This window comes from Arachis ipaensis, chromosome B6, assembly GCF_059453495.1.
Source record: "Arachis ipaensis isolate K30076 ecotype BB chromosome B6, ASM5945349v1, whole genome shotgun sequence".
In the NCBI taxonomy this organism is placed as follows: Eukaryota; Viridiplantae; Streptophyta; class Magnoliopsida; order Fabales; family Fabaceae; genus Arachis; species Arachis ipaensis.
In genome coordinates this window covers 134,681,965-134,705,649 of record NC_142441.1, presented here as the reverse complement: position 1 = coordinate 134,705,649, position 23,685 = coordinate 134,681,965, and the positions used below count along the sequence as shown (strand labels likewise).

At 32.1% G+C, this 23,685-nt stretch overlaps 1 protein-coding gene and 1 non-coding gene across 2 annotated transcripts; one reads left to right on the top strand and one right to left on the bottom strand.

The window, feature by feature from the left end:
* The first annotated feature begins 12,186 nt into the window (after positions 1 to 12,186).
* TRNAW-CCA (transfer RNA tryptophan (anticodon CCA)) lies at positions 12,187 to 12,260 on the top strand. The gene has a single exon. It is a non-coding gene; the product is annotated as a tRNA-Trp (tRNA).
* A 10,500-nt stretch (positions 12,261 to 22,760) lies between these two features.
* LOC107605006 (uncharacterized) lies at positions 22,761 to 23,424 on the bottom strand. The gene has a single exon (XM_016306739.3). The coding sequence runs from the start codon at positions 23,358 to 23,360 to the stop codon at positions 22,941 to 22,943; it is 420 nt and encodes a 139-aa protein (XP_016162225.1). The 5' UTR covers positions 23,361 to 23,424; the 3' UTR covers positions 22,761 to 22,940.
* Between the last annotated feature and the right edge of the window lie 261 nt (positions 23,425 to 23,685).

Below are 23,685 nucleotides of genomic sequence, written 5' to 3'. Positions count from 1 at the left end.
ATGTGATTATAAACGGATTCTCTTCTTTCTTAATGAATCTTGAAGTCTTGGAGTGAAGAATCCTTTAGAATTGAGGCTCAGATGTGGTGAGATCTTTTTCTTTTAAGCTTTGATTGATCCGTGAATCCTTTATTTATAACAGAGATAGCTTTTTCGGTTGACAACTCTAAGTGTTCCATCTCAAGAAAACTCTTGATAGTGGGCTTTTGATCGATAATCCCAGGCCAGTTGGCCCAAGTTATCGGGTGATGAAGCACCCCACGGATCTAGCTATCCAAACCCCTCCTTGACACGGTCGCACCACAAGCATATAGCTAAAGATTTGAATTTCCAGAGATCGATGCTTAGAGCCTCTTTGGACTTATAAATGTCTTGTGTCAAGGCGGCTCTTGATGGTGAGCTTTCGATTGATAATCCCGGGCCGGTTGGCCCAAGTTATCGTGTGATGAGGCACCCATCGGATCTAATCACCCAACTCTTTTCTTGGACAATCGACACCACAGGCACATAACTAGGTTTCAGCCATTGATGCTCAGAGCTTTGCAACTTTGCTTTTATTTTTTATTTTTTTTAGTGTTTTTTCTTTTTTTTTTTCTTTGCTGTTTCTTTTCTCTCTTTCTTTTCTTTTCAATTCAAGCCAAGGATCTTCTTTTTCTTTGTTTAGAGATCTCATAATACTTTTCTAAGCCTCTGCTCATGAAGAATCATTCTTCCCTTTTCTCCGAGGTCATTAATATTTTACCACGGTCCATGGAATATAATCACACGGTTATGCCACCACTTTTCATAAAAGGGACTTTAGTTAATAGATTTAACTTTTCTCCATCAAAACAACTCTTTATGTGATTAGAAGGCTTAGCGGACAATTTCAGTAATAAGCGTGATGACAAAATAAAACAAAGAAACAAACACGATGCAAATAAAGAAAAAGAAAAATGAAAGAAAACTTAAAGAAGGAAGGAATTACTAACCACCATACACAATTGTTACCAGATTCATTTTCTGTTCTTTGTTGCTCTCTTCATCCTTATTTTTTATCTTAGTTGCAATACTAAACTTAGAGTTTGGCTGTGTACAGATTGGTGAACACCAAACTTAGAGTTTGATCATATGATAAAGTAGTGAAGAGTATGGAGAAACATAGAATGATAAGTACATATTGTGTTACGTGATGCATGCATGAGTTTTTTTTTCGAATAAAAGAAAACGTACGCAAAATATGAAGGATGCATGCAGAAGAAGAAAATAATGGTGGTAGTGAAAACTTTTGAAAATCAATTTTAAAAATTAAAATCAATAAAAAAAATTATGAGTAGAAAGTAAAAATTAACTAAGATCTAACTTATTCATAAAAATATTTTTTCCCTTTTTCCAATCAGTTAAAACAAATGACCTTAATAAAGAAGAGAAGAAAAAGGATAGTAACTGACTGGGTTGCCTACCAACAAATGCTCTTTTAACGTCACTAGCTTCACTCATACCGCTTTCTAGGATAGAGAATGGATTATTTTTGTTGACCTTCTCTTCCAAGATAGTGTCTTTTGCTTGATGGCCACGATCTTTCTCTCAATGCTTTTCTCTATGAACTGCACATCTTCTAGCTTTTCTTCTTTTCCAAAACTTGGATGCTGTACAGATTTTTGAAGGGCTCCTTTATCAAGAGCTTCTTAGATTGATGGGTCAATTTTATCAACCTTCATGCAACCTTCTGATTCGTTGGGGTGTGGACTCTTAATGTTGATAGCCTTGTATTCCTCTCTAAGATTAGGTATTGTGCCACTTGGAGAGGAATTTGCTTGCTTCTCTGCTGATTGCTTGGAAATTTTTCCTCTTGTTTCTCCAAATCGTTGATGGGAATTCTTGGCCTCTGAAGTTTGTTCTTATTTTTTGCATAAAATCTTGGAGTTCTTGAACAAACTTAGTAATAGTTTGGAAAAATTTTTCTATCTTCTTCTCAAGAGAAAACTCAGCCACAATTTGAGATAATCTCTCTACAGCATGCTCAAGAGGATTTTGGAATTGCATCTGGCTCTCTTGCTGTTGGTATGCAATATTGGAGAAGGCTTGTTCTTGATTCCACCATCCATCATTAGGATACTCCCTCCATTCAGGGAAGTAAGGCTCGTTCTCTAGCTTTGGAAAGTATCCTATGTACTTAGAGTATCTTTGTCCTTGATTCTCCCAATTGAAAGTTGGATAATTTCTCCATTTAGAGAAATATGAATCATTCTCTGGCCTTGAGAATGGTTCCATATAGTTTACTTGCTCTCTGAGTGGCTCATCATACATTCATTTTACTTGACTTGTGAGTGAAAAAAGTTGTTGAATCATGAGTTTATTATTAAAGAATATTTCCTCCATAGCATCCAACTCTATCATTCCCTTACACACAGACACCAAAATTGATTAAAAGCACCGTGTGAAAAAATATGAAAACAAGTAATGTGGAATAGTAAAAAAAACAAAACAAAAGTAAAATGGGATCTAATTTAGCAATTTAACCCAACGTATGATGTTGATCTCAATTAATCCTCGGTAATAGCACCAAAAACTTGATGAGCGGAAAATAGATGCTCACAGATACTAGCAAGTGCACCGGATCATTTAAGTAATACCACGGTGAGTGGATATCATTCCTACGAGGATTAATGGATTGAACACACAAATATCGAATTAAACTACTAATTAGGTCAATAAAACCTAGAATTGTTGAGTGCTGAAATCTTGAAGACTTGCTGGAAAACTTGAAAGGCTTAAATGCTAAATTGCTTGAGGGCAGTACGTGTGATTTCTTGATGGAAAATATATATGATGGAGAAGTTAAAGGTTTTGGAGATGTTTAAGTTCTTAGAAAAATCAAACTTTGTTTTCTCTATTTCAAATCAAGCAAAGATCCTTCACGACGAATCTTAATTAACCGATTTTCAATGTCTTGGCTCCTAGATTTCTCTTCAATTGATCAACAACAAATTTCTTGGTCAATCAAATAATTAAAGAGGTTAAGTGTAAAAACTGATTCAATTCCTCATAAGATTCAAAAGTACTCCTTAGGTTAGATTATATGTCACGTATCCAAGCTAGTCCTGCCCAATTATATCTTATGCGGAAACAAAATTTTCAAAAATTGTCCTAATCTAAATTATATGTTACGTATTCAAAACTAGAGTAATCAACAATCATGTATTGTGTCGCATGCTTTAAATGCTATGTCTAGTCAATTAGAAAAGCCATGTGAAAGAATTTTCAAGCATAATCTAGATATAAACCCTGTCAAGTCAGTAAACAAATTCAAAACGGGATTAGTACGCCTATCGATGCTACTAATTCTTTAAGGATAAAGAACGAAACACTCAATCATAAACAGATCAATGCAAGCTTTAAACAGAAGAAAACTTAGATTAATAATTCATGGAAAACAGAAATAGAGCTCCCAACCCTTTGACAGGGAGATTAGTAACTCATGGAGAAATTGAGAAACAAAGAAAAAGAAAGGAACAAGAAGAGCTACATGAGGGATCCGAAGATCCTCCCCCCTGGTTGTTCTCCTCTGTGAGCAATTCTCACTTATTTAAATCCTCGATTTCCTAATTCAAATTCAAATTCTAATCTTATCTTCATCGGAATAATTAAGATAAACTCTAACTAATTCAAATCTTAAATTTTAAAACAGAATCAAGAGGAATTCAAACTAATTAATTACAGACTCTTCTTCAATCTTCAAATTGAAATCAAATCTTCAAGGTTGGGCTTGATATGAATCAATGCTGGACAAGGTAAGTTTTGGACTAGTGTGGCACACACAAACTCTTGGTGGCTTGCCTGAGTTTAGAAAACACTCACAGGGCTTGAATTGGGCTAGGGCGTGGCACGCCCTTCACTTAAAATGCTTCTAGGGACTTCTCTTGGATAGGGCATGGCAAACTCCTTTCTTCACATGGCACACCCTTGAACTTGAATGGCTCCAGGGTGTTTGGGCGTGCCACTTGCTGTTTTGGGCATGGCACGGAATGCATTTGTTTTTCCTTCCGGCGCTGATTTTTGAACTGCAAAGATGAGGGTTGTTCATGGTTCAAAATGAATGTCCACTATATACATATGCATATCGTTGCAAAGCTCTGGATGTTATCTTTTCAAAGGCATTAAAATCGCTTCATTTGGACCTCACTAGTTGAGGTTATACTTATTAGAGTATGAAGAGGTCAGGATGGACAATATTTATGAATTTGCTTCTAGGAATGATTTTTGCTAGGGCGTGGCACGCCCTGTTCTTAGCGTGGCATGCCCTCCTTGTGTTTTCTTCTAGGGGTTCGGTTTTGAACATGGTGTGGCAGGCCTTGTCCTTGGCGTGGCACACCTTGTCCTTGGCGTGGCATGCATGTAATACGCCCTGGCTCCTTCTTGTTTGGGTGTGGCACGCCCTATCCCTGGCGTGGCACGCTTTGCTTAATGATTATGGGGCGTGGCACACCCTCTCTTCCTTCCTCCAGGGTGTGGTACCCCCCGTCCTCTACTTAGGTGCATGGCATGCATAGCTTGACTCCTACATCCTTGGCTCTCCATTCCTCATGCTAAACCTTGCTTCTTGATCAACCTCACTTTGCTACTTGATTTACCTCTCTTTTGATCATAATTTCTTGAAAACCCTTAGCAAATATCTCAGTAGCACAAGATACTTAAAAGTGACAAGATTAGAAGATAAAACTGTAATTAAACCTAGGAAAAAATAAATTAAAGTAAGAAAAACAACTAATGATGCGAACGCATCACTTCCCTAAAAAATTCACACTACCACTAGACCCACAATATTTTATTATTATTATTATTTTGACCCACCTTTTCTCACGACTATTCTCTTTTTTATTTTTCTTTCCTCCCTTAAACAACTAATGCCTTGATCATCTCCCACAACCTTATTATAAAAAATCTGCATATTTCTACATGTCCAAACTATCCAAACTGCCGCATAGAAGATAGCTTTTCAGTTGTGCACTTTTAATTTATGTACCTCTTAGCTCATCCAATATTCAAACCAATTTTTTAGGATCCATTTGGTTGACATATAGGATAAAACATAGACACAAAGATATAGACATTAAAGATATAGACATAAAAAAATCCACATCATAACACGACTTTATCACTTTCTTCCATAAGATCTCTCCCTCGTCCGAATACCTCTACCACTATTTAAAAAGCATTTTTTATAGCCAAATCTCCTATCCTCAGATCCCATGCTCTTTCGGGTTTTTCAAGTTGCTCCACCTTATTATTGGCATAGCATTTTTTTTTGCATGTCCTTCCCCAAAAAAATTCTCGATTGGAGTATGATTCTTTTTCTAATTACTATTTTAGGCATTTTTAACCGCCCCAAGTGCTACATCGACAAAAATCTCACTAATATGTTATCTTAACAAGTTTTGTGAAAGGTTTAATTTTCTCAAAATCTCCTTTGATAAAGATTTAACATGTATTTTTTGTGAAAAAAAGGAAAAAGGCCAAAGTATCTTTTAAAAGTATAAATGTTGTGTCTATATTAAGGTCTCATGAACTATTACATTTGGATTTGTTTATTTGGTCCTAACACGGCTATTGGTCTAATTTATAGAATGCCTTTGTAATAGTTTATTATCTTGAGTTTCTAAAGATGATACTTTTGAAAATTTTGTTAAATTTTCTCAAAGAGCATAAAATGTAAAAGGTTTTATGATGATCTCAACCATAATATTTGATGAGTTTGTAAACTCATGTTTTAAAATGTTTTGTAAAACACTATACGAAAGTTGTCGGATACCGTCAGATTTACTAGCGAATTTACCAAAAAATTCGACGATAATCTGTTTACCGTCGAATTTAGCGGCAGAATAAATCCGATGGTATAAACTTCGCCGGTAATTATTTACCGGTGAATTTTTTCGTCCTTTGCTAATTACCGTCGAAAAAGTTTTGCCGATAATCCAATAATAATATATTATTTATTAATAATTAAATTAATAACCATCGGTGGATTTAACCCACGGTAAATCTGTCAGTAAATTTAAATTTTAATTTTTTAAAATATATTTAAAAATTCAATAATCAAAGAGAGTGTGTCATGCCCAATTGCATGTTATATAATTTGAAAAACAAAAAACTCTGTACAATTATAATCTCCATAATAAATAATAGATAATAAGAAGCAATAGATAAAAGACTATAAAATTTGTGGAGTGTCATAAGCAAAGATGATATGAAGCTAAGGAACACGAAATTGAACATATATATATATATATACATATATATACCATCAGTATGAAGCTGAGAGAAGAGAGGCTCTTGCTCTTGCTCTTACAAAAAATTAAAGCTCTTACTCTGCCTGCAAAAAAAATTGTCCATATTCAAGAAGGGTGCTTATTTTAACGTTATAAATACCAATAGTGAAATGGTACACATTAAAATCATAAGGCCAGAAATACAATAGCAACAACAACAAAGTCTTTACTTATTAGGTATCAATCTGCATATTTTATTGACAAAACTTGTAAATAAACAATACCAATAGAAACCATAGATTCAGAATTCTAGAAAAAAAAGTTCCAGCATCAATACAAACAAGCTTGAATCTAAAAGTGAAATTGATCTTATTTTTGTTTATCAACATGCAAAACAGTTGCAATATAGAAATATACAAACCCTTACCAACCATAGCCAATTGACTACAAATATTTAGAAGGAGAAAGATATCCACATCCACAAATACATTATCAAATCTATAAATTTTGCTGGCAATAAAAGAACATTATAATAAAGAGATCACAATTAAGGCATGTGAATGCATTAATTTGCATCAATGAAACCATGGGAAAGTGGATGTCCATGAAATTGAAATTGGGGTAAGAAAAATTGAACTTTACCAACCAAGATGAACCGAACTGTAATCAAGACAAAAAAGAATAATTCATAGAGGTAAATTATTGAATAAATTCACCATTACTCATCCAATACATAATAAATGGCTATTGAATAAATTCTCCAGATGTAGGGTAACTGTTCATAGTCTTATAAAATCTTATTAGTAATTTGATAAATAATAATAAATATTATTTTTAAATTTATGAAAAAATAGAAATTTAGCTAGCATCATTGGGAAAAAAAAGAAAGAACCTGTGATGCGTGGTGGAGGTGACGAGGGTGGCAACAACAGAGGTTGGAAGAGATAGTGACAGATTCAACTAATATTAACTTATTTCAATTCCTCCAACTATTCCAGTTTGATTACTAATATTTTACTAAACACAAAATGTAACACCCTACCACACAGAGCTTTACGCTTAAGCTGTAAAACAGAGATAGTGTGGTATTACGACCTCTAATCAAAGTAATTATACATATAATAACAGAAAGGATATAATATGCGAGGAGCCTGGAAAAAAAATAAGTAAAACAAAATCGCGAAATAAAAAGCGCAACGCTCAGAAAACGAGTTGACTTGTGGGCCAAGAAAGCCGTAGTTATAAGAATAAAATAACAAAAACTAGGAATGGAGGGCCAAAGATACAAGATAACAAGCTCCAAACTTAGCCTGCGAAGCCAAGATTGGCCGGAGAATATTTACATATATATATATACACATCCCAAAATTCAAAATACACAGCCAAACTCTAACTCTCCATAAACCTCTAAGAGGATCAAAAGAAACAAGTTATTCAGAGAGGAAACTAAGTACATATATACATAACTATACATCAAAAGAAACCCAGAAAATCACTCCGCTTCAGAAGTCCAGACACCTAGCGAGGTGCCTCTCGATCTGCACCTGAAAAACAACATAGTATGGGGTGAGAACCAAAGGTTCTCAGCATGGTAAAGGTGCCATGCATATAAGATATAAGATCCTGGGAATACCAGAGGCAATCCTAGAATACCGACACTCAGATATAAAGCTTAAGGAATTATAAACAGAAGCCATAAATAGGTGGTCATCTGACGGTTCTTAACCTAGCTGAACTTAACCTATACACTAAACTTTCCCCACCTTTCCTCTGTTCCTCCGTCTCCCATGGTTTGCACAGACAAACAAGCACAACAAGGCAAACACAAGTAGTTCACAAGTAGTACAGATAAAAGTTATAACAGATAGTAGACTGTAATCACATAGGCAATCCCGCATAGATCACAAGCAAGCAAAATAAACAATATGCACATGATGTATGCCTATCCTATGGCTGATGAGTTTCATCTGTCGGTTATCAAGCCAGCCCGACAAGTCCGGTTTGCTAAACTCTTGGACTATCCCCCGACGTGCATCCCCAAGAGTCTATGCATAGCTTTTTTTTCAAATATTTATAATTGCTCAATGGGGGTCAACATTCCCGGAAATTTATAAGTGCCCAGTCACACTTATGTCGCAGGGTCAACAGAGTATCGAATCTCAACCTGGAACATGTGGTGGCAAGCTACGGTATTTTATCCAGGGAAACACGTATCTCAGATCATTTGAGTGTATAAGCCAAATAGTGTTCGTAATCTTTGTAATCTTTGCTCAATCATATGATATAAGCCATGATTCCATATACATTTCAAATATACTCATTTTCATATTTAATTCATCACTTTTCCCACTTTACTTCACCTCCAAATTACCTTAATTTCCTAATCCCATCTTACTACTAGAACTACTACCAAGATTTATGACTATAAGAATGAAAATAGAGGTTTAGAAGCTTGAAATTTGGTTTGGAACTCAAAAACTAGATTTTTGCCAAAACAGGGGCCACGCATACGCTGGGCGTGCATATTTGCTTCCTCGCGTATGCGAGCTCCTTGGTCACGTATGCAAACCCCTGGTCACACGTACGCAAAAATTTTACTGCATCAGAAAAACCTGCAGAATTTCCAATTTTAATCCCAAACTTCCGACGCACATAACTTTTTTGTTTTAAAACATTTTTCTTCTGTTCTTCAAACGGCCACGGACCCAGTTTTTATATAAAATAAATTTAAAACCATTTGGGGGTCCGAAAACTGAGTTATAGTTCGCCGAAATTCAGTCAAAAACCAAAGTTATACAAACTTTGAAACCTCATTTTCATTAAAATCACACTTAATTCAATACCAATCCTGTAATTCATTAACAAAACACATCTTCTTCAACACCACAACAATCACCATAATATATCACATCTCAAATCACTAATATCATACATCCACTTCCCAAATACACCAACAAAGTCATAATTCACCTATTCTAGACTTATATATTCATGTCCTCAAGTTATTAATTACCAAATCATCAATTCACAACCTGACAAAATCATTAATAGCAATCTCTCAGTCAACCTTTCCTTAATATTTTACATGATTCCAACATAAACTTCCGCAATTAACTAACAAAGTCATTAGTCATTCATCATATACATACATTCACTCTTTAACATTTTATCAATTATCATCAAAGCTTAACATAACATTCTAGGCTTCATCTACCGCTGAGTTATACCCCTTCCCTTGCCCCTATCGAGAAATGGAACTAACTAATCCTAAGGAAAAGGGTCGAGAAACTCAACGCCACTATTCTTGAACAACTTGGAGTCGGGCCCAGCGTTTATATATAGATGTAGGAAGATCTGTTTGAGAAGTAAGAAGCTCCTTTGACATCTCTTCATCTGCAAAGAATTGTCGATGTGAAAACACAGAGACAGAGACAGAGACAAAAGGCTAATCTTTCAATAGGAAAAAGAGTAAAATCGGCAATTTTACAGTAAAAGTAAAAAGAAATCCCATATAAAATATTATTTCGAGCACCCCAGGATACGGCGGGCAATGTCACGAAATGTCCGCCGAGGTGGACAAATATGGGTACGGATATAACAAAATAATGTTATTAAATCTAATGAACGCATTCCCTCCAAGAAGTCCATTTTATCAGAATTTCGAACTTCTATGGCTAATATGTTTTTTTTGGGGTGGAATTTGCGGCGGCAACCTATAGGTTTCGTCGTTTTTATAATTTCTTCCCTAGCAGAATGTGAAAAATTACCTTTTGATTTACCAGAAGCGAAAGAAGAATTAGTAGTGGGTTATCAAACCGAATATTCGGGTATCAAATTTGGTTTATTTTATGTTGCTTCCTATTTGAACCTATGAACTTAGAATCTAGAATCTGATGATCGAGTCGATTCCATGATTCTAAGTCCATTCCATACCGGACCAGACCGGAATAGGGTTATATACAGATTCTAATCCTTATGGGGATACTAGAGAAACAAATAACACTGATGAAAAAGGGGAATTGGCTTTAATATGTTATGCACAACAACCAGATTTTCGACGAGACATAATAAAAGGATCCATACGTGCTCAAAGGCGGAAAACTATTACTTGGAAAATTTTTCAAAAAAGTCTGTATTCGCCCCTTTTTTTGAATAAAATTGAGAAACCCCCATTTCTTTATACCGAATCAGTATAGCTATCCTTCTTCGGACACAACAACGAAATTAAAAGATTCGTGCTGAGATCAAGTACTAGATTCTTTCTAACTTGCTTGTTGGTTGTATCAATGCAATGTACTCAATACAAAATTCTGCAAATTTTAAGAGTCTAATGGATCTTTATAGTATAAGATGAAGGTTTTCCACATGTTATTAATTAATATATATTCAATATTAGCTTTGGATTACAAACCGAAGATCAGGTAGACAGTTTCTATGGGGCGTAGGCCTCCCAAAAGGTAACGGAGGCGTGCAAATTTTTCCTCGGGCCAGACGGAGATTGGCTCTCAAGTGCAAAGGCAGAAGGAAGCTTGACTGCAAGACCCACCCGTCGAGCAGGGACGAAAGTTGGCCTTAGTGATCCGACGGTGCCGAGTGGAAGGGCCGTCGCTCAACGGATAAAAGTTACTCTAGGGATAATAGGCTGATCTTCCCCAAGAGCTCACATCGACGGGAAGGTTTGGCACCTCGATGTCGGCTCTTTGCCACCTGGGGCTGTAGTGTGTTCCAAGGGTTGGGCTGTTCGCCCATTAAAGCGGTACGTGAGCTGGGTTCAGAACGTCGTGAGACAGTTTGGTCCATATCCAGTGTGGGCGTTAGAGCATTGAGAGGACCTTTCCCTAGTATGAGAGGACTGGGAAGGACGCACCTCTAGTGTGCCAGTTATCGTGCCCACGGTAAACGCTGGGTAGCCAAGTGCGGAGCGGATAACTGCTGAAAGCATCTAAGTAGTAAGCCCACCCCAAGATGAGTGCTCTCCTATTCCGACTTCCCAAGACCGTCTTTACATTGGATGGTTTGATGTTTTGATGATCCCTACTTTATTAACCGCAACTTCTGTATTTATTATCGCTTTCATTGCTGCCCCTCCAGTAGATATTGATGGTATTCGTGAGCCTGTTTCTGGATCTCTACTTTATGGAAATAATATTATTTCGGGTGCCATTATTCCTACTTCGGTGGCTATAGGTTTGCACTTTTACCAACCACTCCCCGAAATATCCTACTTTTTTGGAATTATAGATTGGCGATTGGAATGAACGATTTAGAAATCGTGATGATGAACTCCCCAAATATATGGTATGGAGTTTTGAAAAAAGGGGGGGGGGGAGGGAGATCCTTCTGAGCGAATCATATCATTCCAATCTATTGACAATAAAAAAAAACTGTTTATACTAAGAACATAGCATAAGGCGGTCGGAAAAGTGGGCCCCCATCGTCTATGTCTCTTACCAATTCTTCCCCCCGAATTGAGACCCATTATTCAAATCGATGGGGGAAAACTAATGAGCTCAGATATTAATGAACTCTATGGAAGAGTTATCTATCGGAACAATGCTCTTATCGATCTATTAACAACAAGTAGATCTACTTCAAGCGAATTAGTAATGTGCCGGGAGAAATTGGTACAAGAAGCCGTGGATACGCTTCTGGATAATGGAATCCGCGGGCAACCGATGAGGGATGGTCATAATAAGGTTTACAAATTATTTTCAGATATAATTGAAGGTAAAGAGGAAAGATTTCGTGAAACCCTACTTGGAAAAAGGGTTGATTATTCGGGACGTTCTATTATTGTAGTAGGACCATCACTTTCATTACATCGATGTGGATTACCTCGCGAAATGGTATATGCAAGCAAGATGTATTGGGGTCACTTAAAATTTAATAATATTTTATTAATATAATATTATTATGTTATTAAAAAAATAAATAATAAGCGCTCTTAGTTCAGTTCGGTAGAACGTGGGTCTCCAAAACCCGATGTCGTAGGTTCAAATCCTATAGAGCGTGATTCCATTCTTGTTATATTGAGAATGACAATGAAATAATTAAACAGTAGTTTAAAGGCTGAATTTGACCTCCTATTTCTTTTCTTAGTTCCATTATATTCTATTAGGTCTCAACAAGAAAATAGGTGTTTTACTATGAACCACAAGTTTCATGTTGAACGCAGTACTCATACCGGCAATTATAATCAATGGTTTTTCTATCAACCACCATTCACTTCGGAGATAACCTATACTCTGTCAATCACCTAAATAGTGAAATTATTACCTTATTCTTGTTAAGGGATGAAAAAAGATAGAAAATTTTTTTCTATTCCAACCTAATTCTTCCTAAGATTTCTATTTAGATGAACTGGCTCTTACCAAAGTTATATATCGAAAATAAAAAAGAAAGAAAAAAAAAGATGAAAATATAGAATTTGAATCTTTAGAAAAATTTAGAAAAAATCTACATACTGAGAGTAGGTTCAAAGATGTATCTAGGGATTAGTCATTTCAAAGTGAATTCTTCCTAGATACCCAATATATATGAGATTTTAATTCACTAGTGAATCAATTTAAAAGAGACCTAAAGTTAGGGATTTCTCAATAGGTAATGTTGCTCCAACACCCAACCAAAGGGCTACTGCAGTACCAATCAAAAAGATGGTTGTTGATACTGGACGACGAAATGAGTTTTGGAATTTATTAACATTCTCCAAAAAGGGTACTGTTAATAATCCCGCGGGTACCGAAACCATTAAAAGAACGCCCAATAACTTATTGGGCACTGTACGAAGTATTTGAAATACAGGAAAGAAATACCATTCCGGTAATATTTCCAAAGGAGTTGCAAATGGATCCGCGGGTTCCCCAATCATTGATGGTTCTAAAACTGTTAAACCTACGTTACAGGCAATAGTACCTAGAATAACTATGGAAAAAATATATAAAAGATCGTTTGGCCATGCGGGTTCTCCATAATAATTATGACCCATTCCTTTAGCGGCTCTCCTAGGGTTTCCTCATCTGGGATCCTGGGGAAGAGGATCAAGTTGGCCTCAATTTTCCGATAATATATTAATTGAAACAAAATTGGATCAGAAAAATTTTAATATAATAGTCAAAGAAAGACTTCTTAAGTTAATAAATAATTTAAATAATAATAAATAGGAAATTTCCCTAACATGGAAATCTATTTCATTTTTATGGAATGTTCGGGCAGAAATAGACCCCTTTTTATTAGAAAACAAAAAAGCTATCGACCGCCGAAGTAGGAATAATGACACCCGAAATAATATTGTTTCCATAAAGTAGAGATCCAGAAACAGGCTCACGAATACCATCAATATCTACTGGAGGGGCAGCAATGAAAGCGATAATAAATACAGAAGTTGCGGTTAATAAAATAGGGATCATCAAAACACCAAACCATCCAATGTAAAGACGGTTTTCTATTTCTTAACAAAAGGGTTTTTTTATGTATACTTATAGCTCAGGACCCCACTACTCGTCGTATTTGGTTTGGTATTGCTACCGCACATGTAGAATTGAATCGTACCAGTCTCTACTGGGGGTTATTACTCATTTTTGTACTTGCTGTTATATATACATATATTCCCAAAATAAACAAATCAAGAGCACCGAGTCAATAAAAACTGAGAAGGTTGATTCAAGAAAAAAGAAATATATATAATTTTGAATTGTATTTGAGAGGCGGTGGTTTACCCTGTGGCGGATGTCAACGGTTCGAATCCGCTTATCTCCAACTTGTGAAATATCAAACCACAATCAATTTCTATCTTAGTTCACAATTATACTCAGGGCACTAAACGATTTAACATACACATGCATTCAATTCCTATCCTATGGTCATTTATCCTAAGTTTTCACAGAACATTATATATTACATACGTGAAACCTAAATCATACCTTGGCTGATTTCTGCGTATTGTCCAAGGCAAAATCACCAAAACCAACACAGCCCCAAGGCCCAAAAATTCACCAAAGCACTAGTACTCAACCTCCACCAAAATTCCAATGTCCATAATTTCAAGCTCCAATTACTTATACACAACCTAATACATATACACAACACATATACACCCAAATTCACATATCCGTATATACAATTCAATATTCATACACTAATTCAATGAACTAACTAGGGTTAATAATCCTTACCGTACCCACGGACAAAACCATCCAAGCCCGATAAGCTTCGCAAGCTAAATCGAACCTAGAATACCAAAATCAACAAAATCTCAACATATAGGCTCATAATTTTCGAAAATCAAATGGGTAGATAAACTGAGGTGAGATTGTGGCTTACCTATGAAATTGTTCTGGTAGTATCGTAGAGCTCGACGCGGTGGTCACGTGGCTGCAAACGGTGCAGCGATCGGAGCTCAGAGTGAGAAGTTACGTGAATTTGTTTATGGCGTTAGGGTTGGATTTCTTTTCTTTCCTCCCCTTGGCTGCTTCAGCATTATGCTGAATGGGGAAGAAGAAGATGAGCTTTAGCTCATTTAATTGATGGGCTGGTTGGGCCCACGAGCCTGGTTTGGGCCGAGGCCAGTTCAATCGGTTCCGCCTGTTCGGCCCAATCTTGGGACAAATTCTTTAAAATTAGTGTTAAAATTCTCGTTTTAATGAGCTCTATCCTAATTTAACATAATATTCATATTTCTAATTTTTTTATTAAATTTTAATTTATTGACTAATTATTTGCTAAGTTTAATAGAATTTACAGAAAAAATATTAAAATTAAACCAATCAGTTATTATTAAAAAAATCAAAATAAAAATATTTATCAACTCAATCAGTTATTATTAATAACTCACTTACTTGGAGACATTTGTGGTGCAAAAGACTTTACCAACGTGGTAGCAGCGGCGGGGGACACTTTGGGATGAAGAGTGTATGGTTAGGGTTTAGCAAATAGCAATGTAAAAAAAATGTAAGAAGGGAAGAAGACATACCTAGATGAAAGAGGAAGGGTAGCGTCACAGCTAACGGAGGCAAGTGGCGGCAACGGCGAATGACGGAGGCAACAACTTGCAGGGAGAAACAAGCTCCTTCATCGCAGAAACAAGCTCCAGGTGGATGCTCCTCGACGACGATGATGGTTAGTTGGAGTCGTGGGAAGCGGTCGGCGACGGCGAAACGGTGGCAAACGGTGGTGATGGGGGTTGACGGTGAGAGAGAAAGAAAAAAGGGAGAGAAGTGATATTGATGATGTTGCAGAAATGGGGGAAGGGTTCGCAAATTCGAATTTAGGGTCCATTTTATCGGAAGATTTACCATCGAAAAAATTCGCTGATAACGTACAGTCTATAACCAAAACGACGCATTTCATTTAATTACTTTACCGTCAGATTTTTTCGCCCCTAAATCTGACGATAAAATGCGCTTCCGCTAAACATTTTTTGTGCCATTTGTTACCATCGGATTTAGGGTCGAAAATATAAATCCGACGGTAACGTATCATGGATGATGAATTTAGTGTTGCAACTGTCGCAAAATTCGTTAGTAAATTCAACGGTAATATACAACGCTAAATCCAACGATAATCAGCATTTTTCTTGTAGTAGTGAAAAATAATATTTCTTATAACTTCTCAATTTTTAATTAAAATACCTCAACAAAGTGAGATTCTTCTTAAAAGGAAGAACAAAAAAAGAAAAAACTTACAAGAAATATGACAAGAATAATACTTTTAAAAAGTGATTTGCCAAAAATATTATTCTGCATTGAGATAACAAACATATAACATGTCATATTCAAAATATAGTTTTATTAAGGCCGATAATCAAATAAACTATTTATGAGTTTTAAGAGAAAGAAAATCCAATATATTCTACTTCCATATGTTTAAATCACATTGTTTTATATTTAACAGACAAAATTACACAATGCTTTAGATATTTAAGTAAAATCATTTTTCAAAGTTAATTAATTTAAGAATAGAGAAATGTCAAAGAGTCATCATAATTTGTTATTTTTTGTCATTACTTTTAATTAGTCATTAATTCAATTTTTTTAGTTTAGTAATTCAATAACATAATTTAGTCTATATTTTTAAATATTAACGACTAATTAAAGACTAAAAATAATAAATTCTAATGACCTTTAGTATTTCTTTTAAAACTATATTATCATTGTAGTTTTGAATAGTGGATCATGATGTGAACGCCATTGTTCATTGTTGACAAATGCGGATTTGGATGTATAAAATACTATATCCACTTCTCAAGTTAGATGTTGTAATAGAATCACAAGAAACAAAGTAACAAAAATATCTATGATACCCAACAATAATATCTTCTGAAGAAATTGTATGGAACCACGAAGAAAGTAACGAAAATATCTATTGTACGTACAGACAAAAACTAAACTAAAAGCAATAAATGTTATGGGAAGAAAGGGATTCAAAGAAGGAATAAGGAGGATTTTTGGCATAAATGAACTCCGGCATATATATTAACTTTTGTGTAGATATACGCTATGATATATTCCTAAATATAGAACCGAGTTAGTTCAATGAAAAATTACTGTGTTGTTTTTCAAGCCATGCTGTGGGGGATCACATCAAACCTAGCCAAAGTTATATTTATTATTTGATTCAATTAGATTTTGTTTCAAAATTGAACCAAACCGTGACAGTAATGACACACACCTATTCAATACATCAAACATTTTATTATTATGTTAGGAAAAAGTTTGGTAACCAAAATTTTTCAGCCATAATTAGCCAAAATTTTTCATAATTTACTTCATTTATATTATTTAATATCAGTTTTATTTTTTATCTCACTCTCTTATCATTCTACTTATCACCGTTCTTATCAAATTTACTTATTAATGATATTAATTATAAAATCATATCCCTTTTTATTAGGCATTATTGTAATCAATACTTAATATTCCTTTTTATAATTTAATTTTTATATATAAAAATACAATAAAGATTAATAATAATAATTATATTTAAGAACGGTAATTATAATATCAATTACATTAAATAATTACAATTGATTCTTTGTCCGTTATAGTATTTATTATCAATTATTGGAGATATGAAACATGAAACCTATCATAATATATAGGGTAAAAAACAGAAATAAGTCAAGGGAGAAAATAATTTACGTGAATAAACCAAAACGAAAATTGTTTCATGAATCCACCAATACACATTTGTATGTAATTCGAACCAGTTTGGTTCGAACTCCATTTCTACATAATTCGAACCAGCTTGGTTCGAATTATACACAAACACGCACACACTAATTTGAATCAGCTTGGTTCGAATTACACACACAGTAATTCATGGTATAATTCGAATTATGTTGTTAAAAAATTAATAATTTATTAAAAAAATTTTATTAAAAAATTTATTAAAAAAATTAATAATTTAAAAATTAAAAAATATATATTTTATTTCATACGTTAAAAAAAAGCTAACAAAATATTGAATTACGAGACTTCTTTAAAATATTAATGAGTTATCAATTCGAATTTCATGCAATACTTTTCTGTCCATTTTTAATAGCTCATGAATATTTTTTAATAAATTTTTTTAATATTTTTTTTAAATTATACTACAAAAAATATTTTATCCTATGCAAAACAATTTAAAAAAAATGGCTTAAAAAATGTTAGGAGTACTATAAAAATTTGTAATGTTATAATAACTTAGGTAAATACATGCATGTACTCAAATTGTCAATAATAATTTAGAAATGAAAGAAAATATTTTATTCCATATAAAATAATTAAAAAATATATTTTATTCTATACAATATAATTTTAAAAAATGGCTTAAAAGATGTTATGAGTACTATAAAAGTTTGTAATATTCTAGTGATTTAGGTAAATATATGATAAAAATATTTTTCTTTAATTTCTAAATTATTAGTGACTATGTGGAGTATTTCTTTAATGTCCTAAGTCATTAGGACATTACAAATTCTTATAGTACTTCTAACATCTTTTAAGCCATTTTTTAAATTATTTTGCATAGAATAAAATATTTTTTTGTGGTATAATTTAAATAAATTTATTAAAAAAATATTCATGATAATTTTTTAATAAAATTATTTAAATTATATGGTGAGATATTACATGATTCGAATTACGCATAGAGAAGTTCCAATCACTCTGATTCAAATTATATGGTAAGCAATTCGAATTCTATACAATACTCTTCTGCTCATTCTTGATAGCTCATGAATATTTTATTCTATGTAAAATAATTTAAAAAAATATTTTTTAATAAATTTATTTAAATTATATAACAAAAAAATATTTTATTCTATGCAAAATAATTTAAAAAATAGCTTAAAAGATGTTAGAAGTACTATAAAAATTTATAATGTCCTATGACTTAGGACATTAAATAAATACTCCACATAGTCACTAATAATTTAGAAATTAAAGAAAAAATATTTTTATCATGTATTTACCTAAATCACTAGAATATTACAAACTTTTATAGTACTCATAACATCTTTTAAGCCATTTTTTAAAATTATTTTGTATAGAATAAAATATATTTTTTAATTATTTTGTATGGAATAAAATATTTTCTTTCATTTCTAAATTATTATTGACTATGTAGAATATTTTATTTAAAATTTGAGTACATGCATGTATTTACCTAAGTTATTATAACATTACAAATTTTTATAGTACTCCTAACATTTTTTAAGCCATTTTTTTAAAATTATTTTGCATAGGATAAAATATTTTTTGTAGTATAATTTAAAAAAAATTATTAAAAAAAATTATTAAAAATATTCAAGAGCTATTAAAAATGGACAGAAAAGTATTGTATGGAATTCGAATTGATAACTCATTAATATTTTAAAGAAGTCTTGTAATTCAATATTTTGTTAGCTTTTTTTTAACGTATGAAATAAAATATATATTTTTTTAATTTTTAAATTATTAATCTTTTTAATAAATTTTTTAATAAATTTTTTTTAATAAATTATTAATTTTTTAACAGCATAATTCGAATTATACCATGAATTACTGTGTGTGTAATTCGAACCAAGCTGGTTCGAATTAGTGTGTGCGTGTGTTTGTGTGTAATTCGAACCAAGCTGGTTCGAATTATGTAGAAATGGAGTTCGAACCAAACTGGTTCGAATTACATATAAATTTGTATTGGTGGATTCATGAAGCAATTTTCGTTTTGGCTTATTCACTTAAATTATTTTCTCCCTTGACTTATTTCTGTTTTTTATCCTAATATATACTTTATGTTCAATCATATTCATTCAAAAATCACAAGAATAACACCATTGCAAGCACAATAGTGTATATTGTATAAGCCAAAAAATTTTACAAAAAATTATTTTTAACTAGTTTTGATGAGGTATGGTAATAAACCGATTTTTTTTTGTGTTTTTATGTGTATTTATAATTATATTGTACTACTATGTTCATACACATAACATTCATACGTGTATATACATAACATCCATAATTACATACAACTAACATCTAAAAATTAAATTCATGTTTATTAGATATTACAACCATACACGTATCATTTTTTAGTTATTGCATAAGTAACTATTAAGTTAACACAGATATTTTTAAATTTTATCATAATTAAATTTTAAAAAATATCAAATTCTTAAATTAATTTATTCAATTGATAAATTTACTCATAACATCCATAAATTTATCCACATAACATCTATAATTTCATATTAATAACATCCATAATTTATACTCATAATATTCATAATTTCATACCTATGATGTCTATAATTAATAAATTTTTATAATTAATATTATCAAATTTTAAACTATACGTCTTATTGTATTTTCAAATTATCTCGTATGTACACTAGTAGGTCGTTATTTTAATTATTTTAATATTTTTTAATATTCATATGTATGCTTATTTATTAATTTTAATATGACGAGTTAATAATTATTTTTAAAAAATTATTTTTAAATTTTTGTTTATATTTTATATTTTATATTTTATTTTTTAATAGTCTATATGTAAAATATAAGTTGTATAGTAGAAGTTGTTAAAATTTTTTAATTATTTAACTTTCATAATTTTTGCAGAGAATTATTGCATTTAATGGATAATAATGTGATTGAGAGATGTTAGAGATTTGATTTGAGAGAAACTGAAATTGATTTTGGAAAGAACATTAATGACTCCAAATATGCAGCAAAATAATAGATGGTAATGAGGATAAATGATAAAGAAGTGTATGTCACTTGCTTATCAAGAGAATAAAAATTTTTACATGACATTTCTATATTGTAATTATTTTTTGGTTACCTAGCATTATCCATTATGTTAATACTTGATTCAATCATGATTTAAATGTTTCCGATGACGTCAAATTTGTCTCATTTTTTAATAAATGGACGACCTTAGCAATGAATGAAGTTAAAGTTAATTACTTTCCAACCATATATGTGCAGGTGTATTAAAATCCCCTTGCACTTTACTAAGCAAAATGAACAACTCGATCACAATGATATATCCTCTTTTATTTTGATGGGATAGCAGTATGAAACAAACAACTTTATTGATGGGTTTTAAGATGAGAGAAAAAATGCGGCACAAATGGAGAATCCATTTTTTTGTTTTTTAAAGTAATCTGCAAATATTTGCTATACTTGTAGGAATTTTGTTAAATAAATAATTTATTTTTTATTTACTGAAATAAAAAATTTGGCAACAATTTATGTTTTTGCGTTCTATTTACATATTTCGTTTACTAAACGAGATTAGACACGTATTTATGCTGCTATAAATATGGAGTGGAGAAAATATGTTCATCCAAGTGTATGAGGTAGAATTTTTACCGATACTAGATGAGAAGCTATGATCGGAGTGATACGAGATATGTTTGCATCCTAATCCTGCCATGCGTCGAAAAGCAATAGGAAAGTCAATTTTTATAAGATTTCGGAATGAAATGGATGAGGTTGTTGAGTGTGCAGAAAAAATATGTGAGTTGGGCTGGTAAATCTTATTGTATGTGGTATTAGTTTTCTCTAATACTTTGTATTAATTTAATTTTATTGTTTCCTACATTAGTTTTATGTATTGGTATCCTAATAAACGAGTTGATTATACACATATTTTATTTACAGTATATCTTGTTTATACAAGATAAATTCTATTGCATAACAAGTGTATATCTGTGACATGTTCATCATTGTACGTCTCTATAAATAAGATATGTAATAAAATAAAAAATATAAATTATCTCTAAATTATCTATTTCATTAAATAAAAAAATTAAATTATTTATTTAAGAAAAATCCTATACTTGTCTAGTTCCATATTTTATTTTCTTTAGTTTATTTTGCTTTCTTAAGTAAACAGGTCCGTACGATGGTCTTGTGTATATATAATTTTTTTTTAAATAAATTTAAAAAATAATATTTCTTAAAATAAGTTAAAATAACTTTAAATATCAAATGTAAAAAACTATAAAAAAAAAAACAAAAATAATCAGGTGGAATCTACTATACCCAATTTTGGTTATAATTATTAGTATGGACTCATCCGATTTTTCTCACAAAAAAAAAAAATTTGGTATCTTTTTATTTTTAAATTATTATTTTTATAAATTATTAAGAAAAAAATCATATTACACACACGTGTAGTTGAATTGTATGATAAATAAAATCATTTTTAATAATTAAAAATAACAAAAATAATATTTGATAAAGTTATATTAAAATCTTTAATAATAACAATAATAGATATAAATATATCAACTATTGAAATCATTCATTAATAAAAAGGTGAATTATGATTTTATTTAAAATATATAGTTAGATTAATCTTTTTAATTTTAAAAAACACAAATTGATTTTGAAAGTCATCTTATAAAATACTTTGAAAACATATAAAGCATGCATTGTACAAAAATTGATAATATGTTAAAAACTTGGTATGTTAATTAACTTTTGAACAAAAGTAGTTCATCTTCTAAAATAATGATAATTGAACAATTTTAAAACGAAAAAGTCTAAGAAGCTAATATTAATTCAGTCAGTTAGTTTAAAATTCATCTAACAATTGAAAAAGAAAAGAACATTAGAAAGAAATGTCTAAAAATAAAAATAATAAATATTTAAAATTTAAATAAAAAGAATAACTGAACATGAAATTAAATAAAATTAATTTAAAATTTAAAATTTAGAATTTAAAATTCAAGATTTAGGATGAAAGTCAATAGGCAATGGTGTGGATGAAGTTGTAGTGTTGGGAGAGGAAAAAGGAAAAAGAAATGAGAAGTGAAAGAGTAATTTTTCAGATGGTGAATGAGAGAACTTGTTTGATTTATTGGTTGAAATTAGCTGATTCTATATTAACTTTCTACTGGACTTTTAAAAAATAAAAAATGAAAATAAAGTTCAGTGAGTTTTTATTAAAAAAAATTATCCACTTATACTTCTGAAAAAGAGGAGCTGTTGTGCTTATTAGGCTGATATGTTGCAACAAACAATATAGTAGCAGACTTACCTATCAACACAAAACCGCGTATATAATATATATCATAGTAATAATTCTGCACAAAGTGTCGAAATTGACACGAGTTTTGCACTAGCTAGCAGTATTACAAACTTATTAACGAGTTCACCATGAATTATTATGCCTCCAGCAGCATCTACAATTAATCATGCACATCCTTGTGCTCGATGATCATCAATTCTTTTCTTGAAACTTGTTGGGTATGGATTCATTACTGTTTACTCGCTCAAGCGATAAACGTTCTTGAACCATAGATATGTAAATTTTAGCTTTTATGTCGACGCTTTCGTCTGCCGGCACGCCATAGAACTCTTCCAAACGGCTCATCAAGTCACTACCGCCCCTGCCATCAGCTACAATGATGGAAACCTTTGGATTCGGCTTCGCCTGCGACACGGCATAGTCTTGATGGTGGTGGACAACACCGAGGGAGGAGGGAGAAGACGACGACAAAGAAGAAGAAGGAGAAGAATGATTTGGCTTATTAGCCTTTGTAGTTGTTGTTGGGGAAGACTTTGTTGTTTGTGATTTGTAGAAAGGTGCTAATTTTCCTTTCAAGAAGCCTCTGTTGGTGCGCTTACGGTTTGCCTCCATTTTTTTGTTCGTTTTCAAGAACAATAAAACTATGCAAGTTATATGAAGGATCGTTATCGGTGTGAAGTGTAGTAGTTCAAGAGTGTGCTGGTATATATATTTGCTCTCTTGTTAATTATTGGTGTCCTTTTTTGGTTGAATTGGATAAGCATATGAGTAAGGAGCATATGATTCCTGACCAATATTAAAGATATTAGCTAAAATTATAAAAGTTTGATGTCTCATGTTAGATTTTGACAGGAACTACGCATGTCTAATAAAATCTTATACTAGTGTGCATATCTTTGTCATAAAATGCGTCATTACAATATTTTTTGTCTCGCAC